The 21782-nt window shown below is 41.7% G+C and overlaps 1 protein-coding gene across 13 annotated transcripts in view; it reads left to right on the top strand.

Moving 5' to 3' along the window:
- The window catches only part of ADD1 (adducin 1), a 110153-nt gene that overhangs the window by 44237 nt on the left and 44134 nt on the right, over window positions 1–21782 (top strand). For 5 of the 13 annotated variants that reach the window (XR_014792508.1, XM_084859899.1, XM_084859908.1 and 2 more), the window contains exons 7-13: window positions 731–874; window positions 975–1073; window positions 1617–1793; window positions 3945–4289; window positions 7030–7131; window positions 8150–8239; window positions 8972–9064. Coding sequence is in view for 12 of the 13 variants with exons in the window: in XM_084859899.1 (XP_084716025.1) it covers window positions 731–874; window positions 975–1073; window positions 1617–1793; window positions 3945–4289; window positions 7030–7131; window positions 8150–8239; window positions 8972–9064 (1050 nt within the window). In the remaining variant the exon portion in view is untranslated. The remainder of the gene's footprint in view (window positions 1–730; window positions 875–974; window positions 1074–1616; window positions 1794–3944; window positions 4290–7029; window positions 7132–8149; window positions 8240–8971; window positions 9065–21782) is intronic. The other 8 variants (XM_084859901.1, XM_084859910.1, XM_084859903.1 and 5 more) reach the window with 3 other exon arrangements.

Here is a 21782-nt window from a genome sequence, read left to right as displayed (position 1 = left end):
TTTAAAGCCCTATATGGTTCCGCCCCAGCCTATCTTAAGGAGCGCCTCCAGCAACACCAGACAGGCCACTTAACAAGATCAGCCTCGGATGGCCTTCTCTCTGTCCCATCAGCCAGGACAGCTAGACTGGTGGGGACGAGGGAGAGGGCCTTCTCTGTGGTGGCCCCCACTCTGTGGAACTCCCTCCCTAGGGAACTCCGTCATGCCCCCTCTTTAATGAGCTTCCGCCGTGCATTAAAAACGTGGTTGTTCAGGCAGGCATTTGTGGTGGGTTTGGGTATTTTAGAAATACCCTAGTTATTACCCTAGTTACCTAGTAAATACCCTAGTAAGTACCCTAGTAAATACCCTAGTTAGTTTAGTTTTTATTGTATAATTTTATTGTTTTAAACTGTTTTATTATACGCTGTACATCGTCCAGAGTGGCTGGGTGACCAGCCAGATGGGCGATTAATAAACTTAATAATAACTTAATAATATAAATAAACTTTCCCCTTCATGCAGGCTTTTCTTGAGGGGTGATCCAGCCAGTAAGGTTATAATCGACCAGCTATTATTTTATCATTCTATTTTTATATATTATGTTTTCATTATTCCTGTTAACCACTTTGAAAGTCCATTGGAAAGCAGCGTATAAATTTATGAAAGAAATAATAGAAATTCACCGGTGAGTACAGAATTTCTGTTTCATCTTGTATTCCTCTTTAGAAAACCTATTCTAATATTTCAGGTGTCTGCAATGAAGTGTGGTCTCTTACCAATCTCACCTGAGGCATTGTCCCTTGGAGAAATAGCATATCATGATTACCATGGGATTCTTGTGGATGATGAGGAGAAAGTGTTGATTCAGAAGAATCTGGGGCCCAAAAGCAAGGTCAGTAGGTAAACAATCCAAGGTGTAAAAGAAAGGAGAAAGTTCTGTTTTGAAATTCCTCTTACTTGCGGTGCTTCTTTTTCTGTTTCTCTTTCCCAAGGTTCTCATACTCCGAAACCATGGCTTGGTATCAGTTGGAGAAAATGTTGAAGAGGCTTTCTATTATATTCATAATTTGGTTGTTGCATGTGAGATCCAAGTAAGCATACTAGATTGGGGGGCGAGGGGTCAGTATAATTTATTTTAAAAAATAAAACAGGCTGGTAGTACTAGTAGCAGAAGACAGTGGCTGGGTTTGCACAATCAAGGTGGCTTAAAGAACAGGTTTGCAGGCACCTGTTTCACAAAGCAACCCCCTCGTAGGTTGTCATGTTGTGCAAACTTGGTGAAGGTAGGTTGTTGGTGTAGTTAACAAACCACCCACAACAGATAGACTGTTTTAGGGTTGATTTGGTCTTTGGAATAGGTACCCATGGGCTCCCGCAAACTGCATTGGCTTATTTAAGCCACCATGATTGTGCAAACCCGGTCAGTGTAATAATATGACCTGCTGAAACTTTTATTTAGCACTGTAAGAGAATACTAATGTTATGTGAACTTGTTAATAGTTTTAACTAAAAACAAAAACAAAACTAACTAGAGAGATTATAATGAAATATTTAGCATAACTACTGATTAGACATCGCAGTATGTTTGATATATTCATTCCTACAGAAATGTGATCTATTTTTAATATTTTAAGGTACGTACTCTGGCCAGTGCAGGAGGGCCGGACAACTTAGTGCTTTTGGACCCTGGAAAATATAAAGCAAAGTCTCGTTGTAATGAGTCTCTAGCAGGAGAGGGCACAGCATCTTATCCGAAATGGCAGACTGGAGAGCAGGAATTTGAAGCTCTTATGCGAATGCTTGATAACTTGGTAAGGTAGAATCTACTGTGATATGCTACTGCTTCTTAAAATTAGATAGATCTTGCAACAATTGCCTAGCAATAGCTAATGGTCTTCAAAGGTTTTCTTTCTGTTTATGGCAAAAAAGTAATTAGAGGAAAATGGACCCCGGAAGAAAAAAAACACTTTTTCATGGTACCAGGAGTAGAAAGGGGAGTTACTTGCCCAAAGAAAGGTACCAAGAGTCTAGTACCTAACAACAATATTGATATGTTAACCTTCTAAAATTCAAGCATAACATGCAGAATCTGCTAGTGCCTTCCACATTAAATCAAGTTTAACAGGTTATATTCTATTCTACTGTTGAGACTCTCTTACCTTGTTGTATTTTACCTTCATCTATTCCAGCTGAATGCATCTTTTTAAAAAGTGAGATGTGTAGGAGTCCACAAAGTTTGACTAGCCTTGGTAGTCAAGCCAAAATTTGTGGTCATCAGAACCCTCCCTCAGCACTTCAGCACAATTTGTTACATGTTTAATCAGAAGAAAGTCCACTTGCATTCAGTGGGGCTTACTCCCAGGTAAATGCGCATAGGATTGCAGCCTTCAGCCCTGACCTCACACTATGCCTTCACAGACGGTCTAGGACAATTCCTTGCTCCCCTCTCTAGCTCCAAACTCTAGCCAGAGGGAAAGACTTCAACACATTTGGTGGTGGGCAGCCAAGACACTCCAAGTGACTTGGCTTCCCACCACTGAAATGGCCGGCCCCAACCATATCTTCTAGCATGGAGCTGGAGGTCTTCCCCATCATTATGTGGAGCCCCTGAAGCTCAGCACAAAGAGGGGTGAGGGCATGATGATCCCCACCTCTGTACTTGCGATTAAACACTCATTGTGACAAGGATGGTAAATGGAAATGTGGACACTGGAAATGTGCCAATATACAAGTAATTGGATCTAGGAGCAGGCTCACATCAGCAGCAAGGTATTTATCACCGACTGCCATGTCTGTCTTTATGCAGCTTTACAAATGAAGGCAATCAGAAAAAACTGCACACTGCAGCCATTATGGTTTGTGTACGTCATCTACACATTCAGATCACCATTAGCCATGGCTGATTTATGGGCCATTTCCTAGTGAAGTGGATCATCATTCACTTTTTAAATTGCAGGAGACCTGTAATTTGCCTTCTTTGAAAAGCAAAATAGGAAAAATCAGTGTAAGACAGCACCGTTGTTGGGCAACATCATAGCCTCTTTTTTATAGCAGGAACAAGCTGCAGACTTGCAGTTGATTATTGATTATGTTGTTGAAATTTCTATCCTGCCCTTCAAGCAAATTTCCCAAGCAGTTTAGAAAGAAAGAAAAAATTGCAATAAAATAGAAATAATTAAAGCAATCAATATACTAAAAGCAGAAAAAAAATTTAAAGGGCAGTGATGAAAAAGATTAATTAAAGCCCTGGAAAATAAAAAGTTCTACTGGCACCAAAATACCATTGGAATAGGCACTATTCAGCCTCCCTGAAGAGAGCATTCTATAATGCACAGTAATGATGCTATAAAAGTAATAATAGGACCACCTCCAGCAAGGAGGCCGTTCCCAGATAACCAGCTGCTGCACCTCAGAAGGGCCTTTGAAGATTTTGGTGTATGGACAGGCACATGTGGAGACACATTATCCTTCAGGTACCCATTGTGCCCTCCCCAAAAGAAGCACTGAGAGTCCAAGGCAGAAAAGGACCCAGCTTTCTTCTGATTGGTTTTCCCAGGCCGTGTGGGTATGAGGTCTAGTTTCCAAGTGGTCAGTGTATATCCCAGGTATCCTCTCAATCCTGATGGAAATAGGTAGGACTGAGCCCCTGAGACTGGCTTACGGTTTTTACTCTTAAATGGAAGTTGTATTTACTTGTTAATCTATGCAAAGACACTTTGGACTGATTCTCTCATGGGCATACCGATATGGTTAAACTGCTTCAGGGCATGTTTCATAATTTATCTACATATTTGTGTGAATTTGAATACCCATGCCATTTTGGTGATTTAAGTGCAGAACCTGGCACTGATAGGATGGAATGGATGGTATAAATTTTCATAACAACTGTCAGTAGTTTTTCAGTAGTGGTAGGTTTTGAGATCCAAAATGACTGAAGTATTTTGCTGTGGTGTTTTCCTTAGGGTTACAGAACTGGTTATCCCTATCGATGCCCTGCTCTGAGAGAGAAGTCTAAAAAATACAGTGATGTGGAGATTCCTGCCAGTGTTACAGGGTATTCTTTTGCTAGTGATGGGGACTCGGGCACTTGTTCTCCTCTGCGGCATAGTTTTCAGAAACAACAGCGAGAGAAGACAAGGTGGTTGAATTCTGGCCGAGGGGATGATGCTTCTGAAGAAGGGCAGAATGGCGGCAGCCCCAAGTCGAAGACTAAGGTGTGGACGAACATTACACACGATCACGTGAAACCCTTGCTGCAGTCTCTCTCGTCCGGTGTCTGCGTGCCAAGCTGTATTACCAACTGCTTGGTCTGTGCCTACCTTACTGTTCATAGTTAGATGATGTAGAGCAACTTTTGGTGGCAGGCACTGTGAGGCTTTGGGAAGAAAATACAAATTAACTCTTTCCCTTTCTTATTCAGTATCTAATCCAGTTTCACTTGAGACGTCCATTTGAAATACTACAACCTGCATTCTCATTAATCATTTGAGTGGAGGGGAATAGAGTTACATTTTAGTCTGCTACACTAGCAATAAATTTAACAGTTCAGTGCCTTATTGGTAGATTTCTATATTCCAGTTACTTAAAATTGTTCTGCATCAAACATATTGTGATATTTTCTGGAAAATTATCTGGTTAAAACTTACACTGAATCAGTATTTATGTATTACCTTAGGTATGAGCACTCCTCAATATAGAAATTAGGTAATGAGGTCTCTATTCAGGAGAGCCTGCTCGCAGCTGGTAGTCTTTGTTCTAAGTGCAGTTACCACATTTAATAATATCATTGGGTCTGCTTTGGATTATATCAACATCTATCTCAGCTAATCTGTGGATCATCAAAAATGGCTAGTGTTTAACTCTACAAGCTTTATTTCCTCTTAAACATCCTCCTAATAAATTGACCTCTTTTGCTCCTCTATCCACTATGCTTCTGTCTGTCCTAAAGCCTCCCAGTGTTCACAGCCTTCTGCATGAATTGTTGCATGTAAGAAGATGGCCATAATTTGAAAATCTTTCCTCTAGTACCAACTGGGTGTGGCATGACTAAAGTGCAGCTCGGGTAACCATTGGGAAACTTAGTTTACGAAGTTAAAATATGCACTTAAGTCTTGACTAAAGGTTTTCAAATGCTATCATGTGGACATTGATAGCTGTTTGGAAATGCTTATTGTGCTGGTGTATATTATTCTATTTCTAAAATCCAGATTTTTTTGCATGATGCAGGCTTTGTAATGGCTGATCAATATAAAGCTGACAGTATAGGAACTTGAGACTTTAAATGGAATCCTTCATAGCCATTCTAGTGATAGTACAGATTAACTTCAAGCATGAAAAATCATACTGTTCAAAAGTTGTTACATTTAGTTCCTGTTCTCTTTTGCATACATTTTTCTCCCTCAATGCAGTCAAATATTCCCCTAAAATTTGGTTGCTATGTTTTCCCTTTCAGAATTATTAATGGGAAATGTAGTTGCTTTTAGCCAATGTAGTATCATCTAGAAATCCATGGAGAAAACACCGAGAGATTCCTTGACTGTGGTGATTTTTTCCTTTTTGTTATACTATATCTAGTACTGTCGAACTCTTAAATATCACTTCTTTTTGTTCTAGAGAGTGATAGTGCCTTAAAATGTTTACAAGGGTTTTGTGTTTGTTTGAACACACACAAAGAAGTGTATATCTGAGATCAAGTTAAAAAGTGAAAGTATCTTTTGAAAACATAATCATCTTAATATTTGCTAGAGCAACTTGTAAAGCTTATGCAGTAACCCTGGCTTGTGTATTTGATTTTTAATGTTCTTAAGATTTTTTTTCCAAGTTTCAGTTATATTAAGGCTTTTAATATTGTTGTTAAATATCTTTAATTAAAAGCTGGAGTTATTTTTATGTGAAAAGATAAGAATCAGTGAGTATCCATAGCTCCATGTTCATTCCATTTTTTACTTCATACTTGCAAAACATTTTAAAATTTTGTTGCTTTTTCAAGAGTACTACTTCTGGCTATCTTTTGTCTTGAAATTATTTGGGGGAAGGAACAGCATCTGTCTAAAACAGGTTTGTTTCAATGTTCAGTGCATTTTTTGTGCAATAATAATTGGTATTTAATTAAGGAGGCTGAGCAGTTAATTGTTGCGTAAGAAGAAAGCTTGTATTTGTGCAAAGCCACCTTCCAACATACTAAATGTACTGGCCATCTAAAACAACCTCCTGCAAAGAAATCACGAAGTGCTTTGTGTATGGAATTTTTTTTTGGTAATCTTTGAAGCTGTAAGCTTTATATAAAATACTTTGACATCACCAAACTCCTCCCTTAGGCTCATGCATCTTTTTACCTGTACAAAAACAATTCTGAAAACAGTACATTCTGAGTTTTGTTTTAAATCCAAACTTTGGTGATGCCCACTCTTTCCTCATAGTACAGAATCATTCACTCGACCTAGTTATTGACATCACACTGCTTTTCATATTCCTGTCATCTTGTGCTTTCTGTTAGCTTTGGTGTGTGTAAATATCAGGGAAGTGAATCAATGATGTGGAAATTTAAAAGGCAGTTGAGGAAATTTGGCATTTTTGCTAGATTTATATTTCAGCACCCTTTTCCATCTGATTATAGTCCAGTCCTATGTACATTTACTAAAACCAACTGAGTTCAATAGGACTTACTCCCAGGAAAGTACACCTAGGACTGCAGTCTTAGGTGATTAATACTAATGGTAAAAGAATCTACTTTGGCGTAGTATACTTACTGGTATTTTGTGATTCTTCAGGTTTTCCACATTAACTTACCAAGGCCCCTTGAAGCATTTTTCTTTAATACCTTTTCTAGTCTTATATTCACACTCATGTTCATATTCTGTATTTTCATATTTTTTCTAAATACATAAAATGTAGCTTAAAAGCTATTTCAAAGCTGAGGAATGTAATCATTGATTCAATTCTCAGTTATTATATATATGCATGATCTACTGTGTTGTAAACTTGCTGCTATGAATGTTCCAGCCATTTTAGCCATTTTGATTTATATAATTGTTCTTCATATTACAGTGGACTAAAGAGGATGGACATAGAACTGCCACCTCTGCTGTCCAAAATCTATTTGTTCCATTGAACACTAACCCAAAGGAAGTCCAAGAAATGAGGAACAAGGTTTGTACTGGCAATCAGTATGTCATCTCTGTTTTCATAGTCCTTGAAATAGGTGAAATATGTATATATTGTAGTGGGATCTCAAGAGAATTAAGATATGTTTAGAAATTCTATATCTCTACTGGACATCATTCAAACATGTTGAAGAATAATCATTCCTAACAAGATGGAAAAGTCAGGCAAAATAGGGTGGTGAGGGGGAATCCCTAAGACATTTGCTTACTACAGCATCCTAATTAGAACAGGTGTTAATGCTGTGGGGAATTTCGCTTTTCAGCTTGGAGCCAGGAATCTGCTCATGAAAGTCCCCTATCCCTTCCCTGAAGTTGGCAAGAACCAGGTAGAATAGTGCAGCCCTGTTGGTATATACTAAGTGTGCCATATACGTTGCTTAGATAGCAACTGTTCTTTCAAATAATACCACAGAGATCAGCATTTCACAGAGATCCCTTCCATCCCCCATCCAGATCGCTAATGTTCCTGGCTTCAACAAATCAGCACTGCCCACTTGTTCTTATCCCCACACATAAGAAGCAACTGGCCCAGCCTACACACTGGCCCACAGCCCCCTCTTAACTTGCATATTCACACTTTTCTAAGAACTGAATTCGGAATGTTTGATACAATCTGCTTGCTGCTGTGGCTTTAAAAGATAAAATCCTCCTGCTTTGTTCTAGGAGCCTCTTCGATCCTTCCTTTTGCAAAACAAAAACAGCACATTCAAACTAAGTGTATTGCTGGAATAAAATTGCACCTTTGCAGTCATGACATTTGGGGTTTAGTGCAGGATCCTAGATCCCCTGGGAGCTTCTGATAAAGTGATGTTTGTAGCCCCAAAAGATTAGTAAGATATAAAATAGTAACTTGCAGTGATAGTTGAAGGAACTATCTTATATATCCAAGCCAACTTCACTAAGGCTAATATAAAAAACCTCATATTGTGGTGCACACACAGACTAGGGAGATAGATTTAGTTCCTTCTGATATTCATATCATTTGACGTATTTTTCTTTTACAGATCCGGGAGCAAAACCTGCAAGACATTAAAACTGCTGGCCCGCAGTCACAGGTTCTTTCTGGGGTTGTTGTAGACAGGAGCCTCGTACAGGTGAGAGCACAATCTGCTTTTAAAATGCAATCTTAGAGTTAATTTATTGTATCTTCCTGCTGTCACCTAATGTATCACTATGAAATTATTCTTTAATTGGCAGAAAGTAACTGTTTATAAGGTAAGTGTTAGAGGTAACATTTTGCTGTCTTCGCAACCATGCTCAGGGTCAGAAATGCAGTGGAAGCATGTCCCTAGCAGTGTGCTGCCTCTAGTGATGGTTGCAGTGCATGAGACATGCAAAGGCTGCTTTTTTCTGTGGACTAAAAACCCACTCTGAACTAGTTAGGCTTTGTGTCACTGACTGTATTTGAAAAACTGCTGAATACCCAACATTATTGCTACCATATAGTTTACCTGCAATGAAATCTTTATTGCAAATTATATTTTGGTTAGGAAGCATTCATTTTAAGGTACTGTTTTACATTGTATCTATTTAAAAGATTATAAAGGTATGCCTTCGCCAATAAAACATATTATGTAATGACTTGGCTAAGTAAATTTAAGAGATATAAATAGTACTCAAATTACTTTTTATTGTACCTTCGTCATGATCATGGCCTGGACATCTCTAATGTTGGAATTAGTGTATCTGCATGTTGCTTCATTGTCATTGCTTCTGTATCAACACTTACTGTTGCTTGCATGTTTTTAGCCCATGTCATAACGCTCTTAGCTGATAATCTGAAGCCTGAGCTTGGTTTGCTCTGTTCACTCAATTTACTGTTGCAGGATGCACCTCTCTCAGACTGTACGGAAACAATTGAAGGGCTCGATCCCACAGAGCAGGCCTTTAGTCCCGCTAAATCTGTCTCTGTTAGAAAGGTACTTACTGCCATGTCATACTGCTCTAAATGCTGTTATTTAGCTTTCACTTTTAATCTCTCTGTTACCCTGGTTTGTTTATAAATGTGAGGTGGGCTAGATGGATGTACATGTTATGCATGTGTATATATGTTTGATATAAAATGTTAAGAATCATTTAAAATAACATTTAAAGAAGTAGTGTCAGTCTTATTCATGATGCTGAAGTTAATAACATATAGAAGATAGTAAGGTTCTGTGTATAATCTTGCTTCATGCATGGTTTCTATTAAGTACACCAGTTACATCAGTGTAATTCCAAAAATATCCACAGACTTAACCAAGAATAATGCAGCACAAATAAGTTAAATATGAGGGTGGCTGTTTACCTATAAAAAGAGTTGTAGGTGGATGGACCTCAAATGGTACTACTACTAAAGGTGGATTTAGTTGTGGCTTCCTAAAGTTTTTTTCACACGAATAGTACAAGCTAAATTTCACATGAAGATACATGTGTCTGAAATTCTATCTGAAAAAACACAAATCTTAGCATGGTAATAGGCTTGAAAACTAGTCTTATTTCTGACATAGACCATTTTTATATGGAGCAGTCTTATACAAACATACGGTTCCGTGTGAGGAACTGTATTATAAATAAATAGCATCACCTTAGTGCATCATGATGAGCCAAATAACTCTGCCCTGTCTTGCCTTCCCTCTCTGCTAGGCTTTGATGATTTTCATTTGGGAGAGTGCTGCCAGACGCATAAGCTTTAGATATAGATACATGTTGTGACAACACACATCCTTTAAAGCAGGGATGGGCAACTTAAGATGGTTCAGGCGCCAATTTCTGACTCGCAGAAACCACTAGGAGCTACACACATACCTGCTGCTGAAATTGCCACCACTGAAATTTAATGGCACCGACTTTAGCATTGGTGGGGGCCACAAAAAAGGCTGGGGGTTGCATGCAGCCCACAGACAACATCATTGTTTTAAAGAAATAAACAATTTCAAATTTGTTAACTTCTAGCATATTGCTTGATGTCGATTATCATTTTATGTTCAGCACAATTTAAATTAAGAATTTTCGGTTTTCAAGGGGATGCTTCAAATTTTCCTTGTTAGGTAAGATTCTGGTTATGCTACAATTGCAATCTAAATGATGCTAAAAATTGTAAACTAAAAACAAAGCTGAATGCTGTTGTGTGACATTTGATTGCAATAGTTGGAATTTGTGCAGAATATTATGAAGGACTGTTGAATTGCTGAAAATTGCTAGCAAGTCGTGTTCTCTCTTCTCCTTCCATCGGAGCCACATACTGTTTGCTTTGGAATAGCTTTGTATTGACAGTGACCATGAAGAGGGGCCATAGCTTGATACCACTGTTTCCAGGAGTAGGCATAATTTTGTTTGATCACATCTCTATGTTGAATATTAGCCACATACCAATTTGACAGAAAATTGTAATGTTGAATACAAATGACATCTGTGCATGTGCATTCCGAACAGACTGTTTGGCTTACTTTCTCACTCTCAGTGTGCAGCTGTCCTACTTTGTGTTGTGATGTTTCTTGCAATCCCAGTTCAGTACAATACCAGTTCTGGAGCATCAGAAGCTGCCAGTTGAACACAATCTTGGGTTACTCTAGTTTACCTTGTCCATTGCTTTGGTGTAGTGAGGAAGGGTGGGGGAGGGAGGGAAAAATTAAAGGTGCAGAAAACCATGTTTATTAAGGTTCCTTAAAAATCCAATGTATAGACGTTTCAAACATACACTTGTCCTCAGGGACTTTTGCTTAACCAAGGCAATAATATACTTGTGTTTCTGATGGTAATGGATTTTTTTCTCAACATCTTGTAGTTCTACAGAGACAGAGGCACCTGTATGGTTAAAGCAGAGGGCTTTAATAGTGACCTACCTTAGTTTGTTTTTAGGCATTTCTACCCTGCTGTTCAAAAAAAATCTCCCACAGGGAGCTTAAAACACAAACATCTAAAAATACAATAATATATAGCACAAAACTAAAAAAAATCTATAAGCAGTAAAATAACTAAAAGACTAGCATAAAATCATCAGCAGAGAGGAAAAACAAATTAAAAGGCCTGGTGCTGAAATAACGTAAAAGTGGGTGCCAGCAAGCCTCCTTGGGGAGAGTATTTCACAAATGGGTTGCTACTATTGAGAGGCTCTTTCCCTAGTAGCCACCTGCCACACCTCAGATAGCAGAGGTGCCAGGAAAAGGTTTCTGTTGAAAATCTTAGAGTAAAGATGGTGACATATGGAGAGAGGCAAACCTTCAGGTACCCTTATTCCAAGCCATGAATGGCTTTAAGGTTATTGAATTGGGCCCAGAAACAGACCTCAAGCCAGTGCAGGTGATGAAGCTCTGGTGTAATTGATGATTATGCTTGTCATGGATGTAGACAGCTGTGCCAGGACTCTGGCGTGGCTTACTGGGCACATGCCATCTGCTTCCATCACACTCTCATCTCTGCCACCACTGCTCCTAGTTAACCCAAGCTGAGACAAGGAAGCATAACCCCAATGGGGTGGGGCAGGGAGACAAACCAACCCTTGAAGGTGTTGCTTGGGAAACAATACAACCCAATAGTCCAATTCTGTAAAGTGTATTAAAGTAAGGGTAGGTAAAGGGGAGAAAGCAGTGAGTATGCACAGTAAAACAGGAAAATAAATCCTCAACTAGGAATACTTGTCTGCCTAAAATCTATGCTAAGGTAGGAGAGCAGCTAGACATAAGTCAGTCAAGAAAGGAACAACTCAAAAAGTTCATTTTGCCATGTTTTATGCTGCTTATTTGTTTATTTACAAGATTTATATACTGCTTTATATCTAAAAAAAAATCCAGAATGATGAACAATTAAAAAATGAATCAAAATACAAAATTAAAATATTTAAAATCTGGTTATGTCAATAAAACCATGGCAGGTCAATCAGGGAAGGCTGGTTTAAATAAAAATGTCTTTAGTAGGCGCCAAAAACAAAACATCAGTGCCTACCTAACGTCAACAGGCAGGGCGTTCCACAGAGAGGGAGCCCATACACTGAAGGCGCTACTCTAACAGGACTCCAAATGGGCCTCAGGTCCATGCGGAACCACCAGGAGCATCTCATCTGATAACCTCAGTGACCAGGCAGTCTAGTAAGGGAGAAGGTGCTCTCTCAAATACCCTGGTACCAAGTTGTTTAGGGATTTATATACCAGTAACGAAACCTTAAACCTGACTCAGTAGTGGATAGGCAGCCTGTGCAATTCCCTGCACCACTGTGACCCAGCTTTCCCTGTCCTGGAGAGGCCATAGCTGGCATACCAGTTGAAGCTGATAGAAGGCACATGGAGCTGCCATGGCCGCTTGGGCTTCCAGTGACAGAGATGGATCTAGGAGTACCCCCAGATGATGAACCTGATTTTGCAGAGGAAGTGCAACCCCATCCAAAACAGGCAGTAAGCCTATCTCCTGTATTTGGAAACCACTCACTCACAGGGGCTCTGTCTTGCCATAATTCAGCTTCAGTTTATTGGCCATCATCCAACCCATCACTGAGTCTAAGCACTGATCCAGGACTTGTACCATCTCACCTGAGTCAGATGTCACAGGGAGATTATGCTGCGTGTCATCGGCATGCTGATGGCTTTTTGCTGCAAACCCCTAATACCACTGCCAGTGGTCATTATATACATACATAGGTATGTGGGGCAGGTTTCTTCAGGAGTGTCTGCACTGCTGCCTCTGTAAGGGCAACAGAAACCATAACTTCACATAGAGATGCATTTACCATTCCCTGGGCCCATCTAGTCTTACCTCCCAGGCTAACTCTTATTAGCCAAAAAGGACAAAGATTGAGAGGGAACATGGTTGCATTCCTGCAAGCAAATTGTCCACATCATTAGGCCACAACAACTGAAATTGATCCCACAAAACCAGGCAGATGGTGCTATTAGACACTTTGGATGGAGCTGCGCTAACAACAGCATCAAGTTCACTACAGAGACAAGCGATTTTGTCCTCAAAGCAAAAAGGTCACAGGGGATCCTTGCGAGAGTGTTAACAACCTCTGACCACCCAAAAGCGGTCTGCTGGAGAGCTACTCAAGGACCCAATTGAGGCAGCACACTAAATCCTCATTGCCTGCACCGCCATGCAGAAGACACGATTATGTGCTCTAGAACTTGCTCGGTCATCTTCACTGAGTCTGACACTGTTTGCATTCTACTGCTATCCAGCCTTTTTCACTGCCTGCAACTACCCAGTATACCAAGAGCAGAGCAAACTACAGTGCTGGAGGGGGCACACAGGTGCAATTGAGTTAATAGCCTCTTGCATCTCACCATTCCACAGTGAGACTAGGGCCTTGGCTGGATCACCAGCTCTCTCCACTGGAAAATCCTCAAGAGCATTGAGAAATCCATTGGATTCCATCAGTCACCTGGGGTGGACCATCCAAATGGGTCCCCCACCCCTGCAGGAGGGAAGTAACACTTGAGTTCAAATCTCACCAGGAAATGGTCCGACCATGACAACAGGTGTACTTAAAACACACACCAATTTTCAGACCACTCATCTCACAGCCCAGAGCAAAGACCAAATCAAGGGTTTGCCCTGCTTCGTGTATTTGGCTGATGATAAACTGAGACAGCCCCATGGTTGTCATGAAGGCCATGAAGGCCTGAGCTGGAGCTCCAGAGGCAGACTCAGCATGGAAATTGAAGTCACCCAGAATCACTGTCCTGGGTTCCTCCCAATACCATGGTTTGAGATCACCTCCAGGAGCATAAGCTATTAAAGGCACTCCTAGCTAGCTCAGTCAGGGAAGCTGCAGGGCAGCAGGGTAGGCAGTACACCAGTGGCATCACCTATCTGTCTCTATGTCCAAACACAAGGTGCAACCCCTCAGAGCCTGTCCAAAGGTGGAGCAGTTTCCTGGCAAGAGAGATGGAAGTTCTACAGACCATGGCGACCCCCCCCCCCCCCCCGTTGGCCTTCCAGCCTGTGTTGGTGCTACACATTGCAGATTCAAGTTTAGCTCTGATAAGCCATGAGATTATCTGGCTGTCTTTGGACAAAAAGCTTCTCCAGTGGTAAGGATGTTCACTGAGAGGCAAGCCCCACTTTGTTCAAAGGTGCTTTCTTCCAGGTAAATATGCAGAGGATTGCAGCCCAGCTTAACGTCTGCCACAAGATATGCCTTCATATTGCATACTGAAGAATACAGAAGATTTTAACCACAGCAACAAATACTGTTATACCAGTCATTTCATACATAGCAACTTTCCTTGAATATGTACAGTTTCGGTTTTGAATGTAGACTCGGTTCAAATCCTCACTTAGCCATCACCATCTCTTTTAGTCAGGGACAGCCCTCCCATGAGGTGGGGTGAATCAATCAATCAATTAATTAATTACTATAGAGGCGCAGTAAGGCTAAATCTCCACTTGTGTTATTCAGTGAATTTCCTTTTCTGGAAACAGTTCTGGGATCTGTAAGTTTTCTAGTTGAAGAAAAAGGTTAAGACGCTTATGAATCTACTCATGCACTGGAAAACATGGAAATGTTAAGTTACAGCGCTTGCCCTAACTCCTGCATCATGTAAACAGTAAACATAGAAGGCTTCAAAGAGTCCACCACCTTCTGAGGTAGTCCATTCCACTGTTGAACATTTTGTAAAAATAACCTCTTGTAATTGAAACCCATTGGTCTGGATCCTACTCTAGAGCAATAGAAACAATTTTGTTCTATCATCTATGGGACATCCTCAGATATTTCAAGATGGCTATTGTATCGCCTCTTAATAATCTTTTCTCCAGGTCAAACATACCCACCTCCTTCAACTTTTTTCTCATAGAACTTGATCTCTAGGTCTCTTACCATCTGGTTTTAACTCTCAGGCTTTTGGATTTTTTTATTGCTAATGTATTGTGTTATTTTCTGCTGCTGTATTACTGTCAGATTGCAAATGATGTTTTAAATTGTTAAATTATGATTCAGATCTTTTGAGGAAAGGAGGGATAGAAATGTTTACAATAAATATAAATAAACAAAACTGCATTTAACATCTGCATCTCTAAGCCAGGGGCACAGAACTTCCTTCAACCCAAGGACCCAATTCCATTTTGGATAAGCTTTTGGGGGCCACATTCCAGTGGTGGGTGGGGCTGAAAATACAAAAAAAGTAGCAGTGTATTTTAGTTTAAAGCTCTTGCTGCCAGTAACTGGCCTTAGGACAGGCATTTCAACCTGTAAGAAGGGGGGGGGGGCTGTATTAAAACAGTTGTTGTTGTTCAGTCGTTCAGTCGTGTCCGACTCTTCGTGACCCCATGGACCATAGCACGCCAGGCCTTCCTGTCCTGCGCTCTCTCCCGGAGCGTGCTCAAGTTCATATTCATTGCATCCGTGATGCTATCTAGCCATCTCATCCTCTGCCGTCCCCTTCTCCTTTTGCCTTCAGTCTTTCCCAGCATCAGGGTCTTTTCCAGGGAGTTTTCTCTTCGCATTAGGTGGCCAAAATATTGGAGCTTCACCTTCATTATCTGTCCTTCCAATGAGCAGTCAGGGTTAATTTCCTTTAGGATGGACTGATTTGACCTCCTTGCAGTCCAGGGGACTCGTAAGAGTCTTCTCCAGCACCACAGTTCGAAAGCATCAATTCTTCGGCGCTCAGCCTTCCTTATAGTCCAGCTCTCACAGCCATACATTACTACTGGGAAAACCATAGCTTTGATTAGACGGACCTTTGTCGGCAAGGTGATGTCTCTGCTTCTTACTATGCTGTCTAGGTTGGCCATAGCTTTCCTCCCAAGGAGCAAGCGTCTTTTAATTTCATGGCTACAGTCACCGTCTGCGGTGATCTTGGAGCCCAAGAAAGTAAAATCTGTCACTGCTTCCATTCCTTCCCCTTCTATATGCCAGGAAGTGATGGGGCCAGATGCCATGATCTTAGTTTTTTTAATGTTGAGTTTCAAACCAGCTTTTGCACTCTCCTCTTTCACCCTCAACAAGAGGCTCTTGAGATCCTCTTCACTTTCTGCCATTAGGGTGGTATCGTCTGCATATCGGAGGTTGTTGATAATTCTCCCAGCAAGCTTAATTCCGACCTCTGATTCATCCAACCCGGCATTTCTCATGATGTACTCTGCATATAAGTTAAATAAGCAGGGTGACAATATGCAGCCTTGTCGTACTCCTTTCCCAATTTTGAACCAATCGGTTGTTCCATGTCTGGTTCTTACTGTTGCTTCTTGACCCTCGTACAGGTTTCTCAGGAGACAGGTAAGGTGGTCTGGTACTCCCATCACTTTAAGAATTTGCCACAGTTTGTTGTGATCCACACAATCAAAGGCTTTAGCATAGTCAATGAAGCAGAAATAGACGTTTTTCTGGAATTCTCTTGCTTTCTCCATGATGCAGCGAATGTTGGCGATTTGATCTCTAGTTCCTCTGCCTCTTCTAAACCCAGCTTGTACTTCCAGTAGTTCTCGGTTCACATACTGCTGAAGCCTAGCTTGTATGATTTTGAGCATCACCTTGCTGGCATGTGAAATGAGCGCAATTGTGCGGTAGTTTGAACACTCTTTGGCGTTGCCCTTCTTTGGAATTGGAATGTAAACTGACCTTTTCCAGTCTTGTGGCCACTGTTGAGTGTTCCAGATTTGTTGGCATATTGAATGCAGCACTTTAACAGCATCATCTTTTAGGATTTTAAATAGCTCGGCTGGAATACTGTCATCTCTGCTAGCTTTGTTGTTACTAATGCTTCCTAAGGCCCACTTGACTTCACTCTCTAGGATGTCCGGCTCAAGTTCAGTGACCGCACTATCATGGCTATCAGGGACATTCAGATCTTTCCTGTGTAGTTCTTCTGTGTATTCTTTCCACCTCTTCTTAATCTCATCTGCTTCTGTTAGGTCCCTGCCTTCTTTGTCCTTTATCATGCCCGTCTTTGCACAAAACGTTCCCTTGAGATCTCCAATTTCCTTGAAGAGATCTCTAGTCTTTCCCATTCTGTTGTTTTCCTCGATTTCTTTGCATTGTTCATTTAAGAAGGCCTTCTTGTCTCTCCTTGCTATTCTCTGGAACTCTGCATTCAGTTGGCTATATCTTCCCCTTTCTCCCTTGCTTTTCGCTTCCCTTCTTTCGTGAGCTACTTGTAAAGCCTCATCAGACAGCCACTTTGCTTTCTTGCATTTCTTTTTCTTTGGGATGGATTTTGTTGCTGCCTCCTGAACAATGTTACAGACCTCCGTCCATAGTTCCTCAGGCACTCTGTCTATCAGGTCTAATCCCTGAAATCTATTCCTCACCTCCACTGTATATTCATCAGGGATATGATTTAGGTCATACCTGAACGGTTTAGTGGTTTTCCCGACGTTCTTCAATTTAAGCTGAAATTTTGCAAGAAGCAGCTCATGATCTGAGCCACAGTCAGCTCCAGGTCTTGTTTTTACTGACTGTATGGAGCTTCTCCATCTTTGGCTGCAAAGGACATAATCAATCTGATTTCGATATTGACCATCTGGTGACGTCCATGTGTAGAGTCGCCTCTTGTGCTGTTGGAAAAGAGTGTTTGCTATGATCAGCATGTTCTCTTGGCAAAACTCTATTAGCTTTTGTCCTGCTTCATTTTGTACACCAAGGCCATGCCTGCCTGTTATCCCGGTGATTTCTTGACTTCCTACTTGAGCATTCCAATCCCCTATGATGAAGAGGACATCTTTTTTTGGTGTTAGTTCTAGAAGGTGTTGTAGGTCTTCATAGAACCGATCAACCTCAGCTTCTTCGGCCTCAGTGGTTGGGGCATAGACTTGAATTACTGTGATGTTGAATGGTTTGCCTTGGATTCGTACTGAGATCATTCTATCATTTTTAAGATTGTACCCCAATACTGCTTTTCCCACCCTTTTGTTGACTATGAGTGCCACTCCATTTCTTCTAAGGGATTCTTGCCCACAATAGTAGATATGATGGTCACCTGAATTAAATTCGCCCATGCCTGTCCATTTTAGTTCGCTGATTCCCAAGATGTCGATGTTCAATCTTGCCATCTCATGTTTGACCACCTCCAGCTTACCTTGATTCATTGATCTGACATTCCAGGTTCCTAGACAATATTGTTCTTTACAGCATCGGATTTTCTTTTCACCACCAGACACATCCACAGCTGAGTGTCCTTTCGGGTTTGGCCCAGCCGCTTCACTCTTTCTGGCGCTACTTGGAAATACCCTCTGCTCTTCCCCAGTAGCATATTGGACACCTTCCGACCTGAGGGGCTCATCTTCCGGCGTCATCTCTTTTAGCCTTGTGATACGTTCCATGGGGTTTTCTTGGCAAGAATACTGGAGTGGGTTGCCATTTCCTTCTCCAGTGGACCACATTTTGTCAGAACTCTCCGCCATGACCTGTCCGTCTTGGGTGGCCCTGCACGGCATAGCTTATGGCTTCACTGAGTTACGCAAGCCCCTTCGCCACAACAAGGCAGTGATCCATGAAGGGGGTATTAAAACAGAGAGACCATCAAACAAATGGTGGTTGGGAGAAAAAGGGTAGGGCCAAGGGAAAGGAGTGGGGCCATTTGGGAAAATCCAGGAGGGTGAAATTTGGCCCCTGTACTTCTGCTCTAAGCCCTCAGAATACAAGAGCTGGAGGAGGGATGAGACATGGCCAGTTTCCTAGTCAGCTGGTTCTCGAATCTCGTACTTGACTCTAATATTGTAGCCTCAGATATAGAAAGCGCACACAGAGCTCCAGCTCAAAAGCTTCCTGATACTGCCTGGGATGTTTATTATACAACTTGTGTGGTTCCCAGTCAAGGATCCCCTCTTTAATCAACTAAGTGTCGGAGTCTATTAATTATGAAGGAGAACTGATTCACCAAAATTTAAATCCAAAAATTTTAAGATTCATGTGTGCCTTCCACCCATACACAGAAAAAGCTCCATGTGGCAGGGATGCAAAACAGACACGAGTTCCTGTTTTACCTCATTGTGACCCATGATGGCACAACACACTCCATTTTTGCACAACAGGAAACTTGCAGGCTGCTTACCTTGTTAGAGCTGAAGGAGACATCTTGGATCCTGAAGACAATGAAAATGATCAGAACAAGACCTACTTGATTTATTTATTTATTTCATTTCTATACCACCCAATAGCCAGAGCTCTCGTTTTTGATACTTGATAGTATCAATATTAATTTTAATTTAATTTCATATTAATACTTGATAGAATGTATTAATGGATTAGAAAGACTAGAAAGACGCAGCAATTCATTAGGAAAAAATCATGACTTGTGAGATCAACACAAGTGCTTATTGTTACTTTCTGCAATCCTGAAAGCCTTGGCGTGACTACTCCTCAGTGATACCAAGTCTATAGGGGACATAGGCATTCTGTTAAAACAGTATAAAAGTCTTTTTGGTGACAGTTCTCATTAAGCTGTTCCCTTGTTTACTTCTCAATCACTGTTTGTAAGTGTTTGCCTTTAGGCACTCTTGAGCGAATCTGATTTTTTCTGAATCCGTTAAATAGAGGTTCAGGCCTGATTTTGGCACAAAAACCTTGGCTATCCTGTGGGATGACCTCTGTGGGACAGAGGCAAGGGGAGTGTGATATTGATTCTCCTTCGCCTTTCAGCAGCTTTTGATATCATTAACCATGATATCCTTCTGGAGAGGGTCATCCAGGTTGGGTGTTGGTAGTGCTTCACTGCAGTGGTTCCACTCGTATTTATTTATTATATTTTAAATCCACCCAATAGCAAGCATTTTCTGGGCAGATTACAAACTGTTAAAAGAATAAAGTACAATGTAAATAATGTAGGGCTCAATCCTTTGGCTGCTAGATAGCATCTGGACAGCCATAGGATTATTCAGTTTTCGGGAACTGACTTTGGAGCCCGCACTCGAAGTTCGATTCCCAAAAAATGCTGCTGCCACCTCATAGGGGGGACGGATCGTCCCAAGCTCTGTGCTTGTAGGAGCAGCACGGAGCAGGAGAAAAGGGGGCGGGGAGGGGAGGAGACCTTGGAAGGGCCGGCAGGACACTTCTATGCATCATGCAGCCAGCCCCCCCCCCCCCCACACACACACTCTGAAGCTCTGTGGCTAAACAGCCAAAATCAGCTGTCTAGCTGCAAATGCAGGGCAGCCGGAGTGCGGAGGTGAAGATCCCCTTGCACTTTGCCCGCCTACCCCTACAGGAGAGGATATAATACACTTTTTAAAAAGAATAAAAATGACAAAAAAGCACAGGAATAGATAACTATAAAGGTATCTTAAGAACAGTCATAAAAAACTAAAAACAAAGTCTCTAAAAAGCCTGGGAGAAAAGAAAGGTCTTGCCTGGCACTGAAAAGATAACTATGTAGACTCGAGGCAAGTCTCCTTAGGAAGGAAATTCCATAAATGGGGCACCATAACTGAGAAGGCCCTTTCTCTTCTAGCCAACTGCCTAACTTCCTTCGGTGAGAGCACCCAGAGGAGGGCCTCCAAAGATGATGTAAGGGTCTATACAGGTATATACAGGAGGAGATGTTCCATTAGCTACTGTGGTCACAAGCCATCACTGACACTTTGAATTGGGCTCAGAAATGGACTGGAAGCCAGTGCAGCTGATGAAGCACAGTGTCACATGATCATATTGTCCAATCCTAGTTAGTAGCATAGCAGCTCTTATTTTGAATTAACTGAAGTTTCCAAGCCATCTTCACATTTCCCCCCAGTTACCACGCATTTCTGAAATCTGACTAGGAGGTTACCAGAGTGTGGATAACTGTCTCCAGGCTATCTCTGCCTCGATAGGGTCACAGCTGGTATATCAGCATAAGCTGGGAAAATGCGTTCCTAGCCATAGAGATTGGGTCTCATGCCAAGCCATCCCCAGGCTGCCCACCTGATCTTTCCGGGTGAATGCAACCCTCATACTTGGAGGGCCATTACCAGAAGGTGGTGTTGGGAGATTTCTCCTTGACCCCTGGCAGTTATGTTGCATGGTCTCTCAGGGTTCCATCATCTCTGTGAAACTGCGAAGTGAGGTCATCTGGTGATTTGCACTGTGGTGTCATCAATATGCTGATGATACACAGCTCTATTTCTCCTTTTCATCTAATTCAGGATTAGTGCTTGGATTAAGTGTTTGGCTATGGCAGGGCTTGGGCAACATGCAGTTCGCAAGCTGCACGCAGTCCCTAGAGCACCCATCCAGCCCACCCCCAGAGCCTTGTCCCCCGAAGGGCGCCCTGCCACCCCAATTCTCCCCATGTGCATGCTGCCACCCTTGCTACAAAGGGTGTATAACAAGAGTCTTCCCTCAGCTGTCTGATGGACTGGCAGGAGCCTGATCCTGCTGGGAAACATGCGTGCAAGAAGGACTCCCTCATGCGTCTGTTTCCGAGAAGAACCAATCCTGCTGGAAAACAGGGTGTGTGCAGATGACTCTCCCAACATCCCCTGTTCCAAAGTGGAATCAGTCCCCCAACGAGCCCGCCAAAGCTGGGGGGGGGGGCTGATTCTGCTGGAAAACAGGGATGTGATGATGACTCTCCTCCTATGCCTGTTTCCCAACAGAATCTGCTCGTGCTAGAAAAAAGAGCATGTGAGAAAAGTTATTCCTTTGCACCAATTAGTTGCAACCACCAATTTGTTAAATTCTTCAAAAAACTTTTCCCACAAGATAACTCTGGAATGCAACAAATAGAGATGTATTTGGACAAGGTAGGA

Source organism: Heloderma suspectum, chromosome 5 (genome assembly GCF_057233095.1).
Source record: "Heloderma suspectum isolate Gila_16-S chromosome 5, 16-S_ref, whole genome shotgun sequence".
In the NCBI taxonomy this organism is placed as follows: Eukaryota; Metazoa; Chordata; class Lepidosauria; order Squamata; family Helodermatidae; genus Heloderma; species Heloderma suspectum.
Note: the sequence above shows the minus strand (reverse complement) of the source record. Positions and strands in the feature narration are given on the sequence as shown.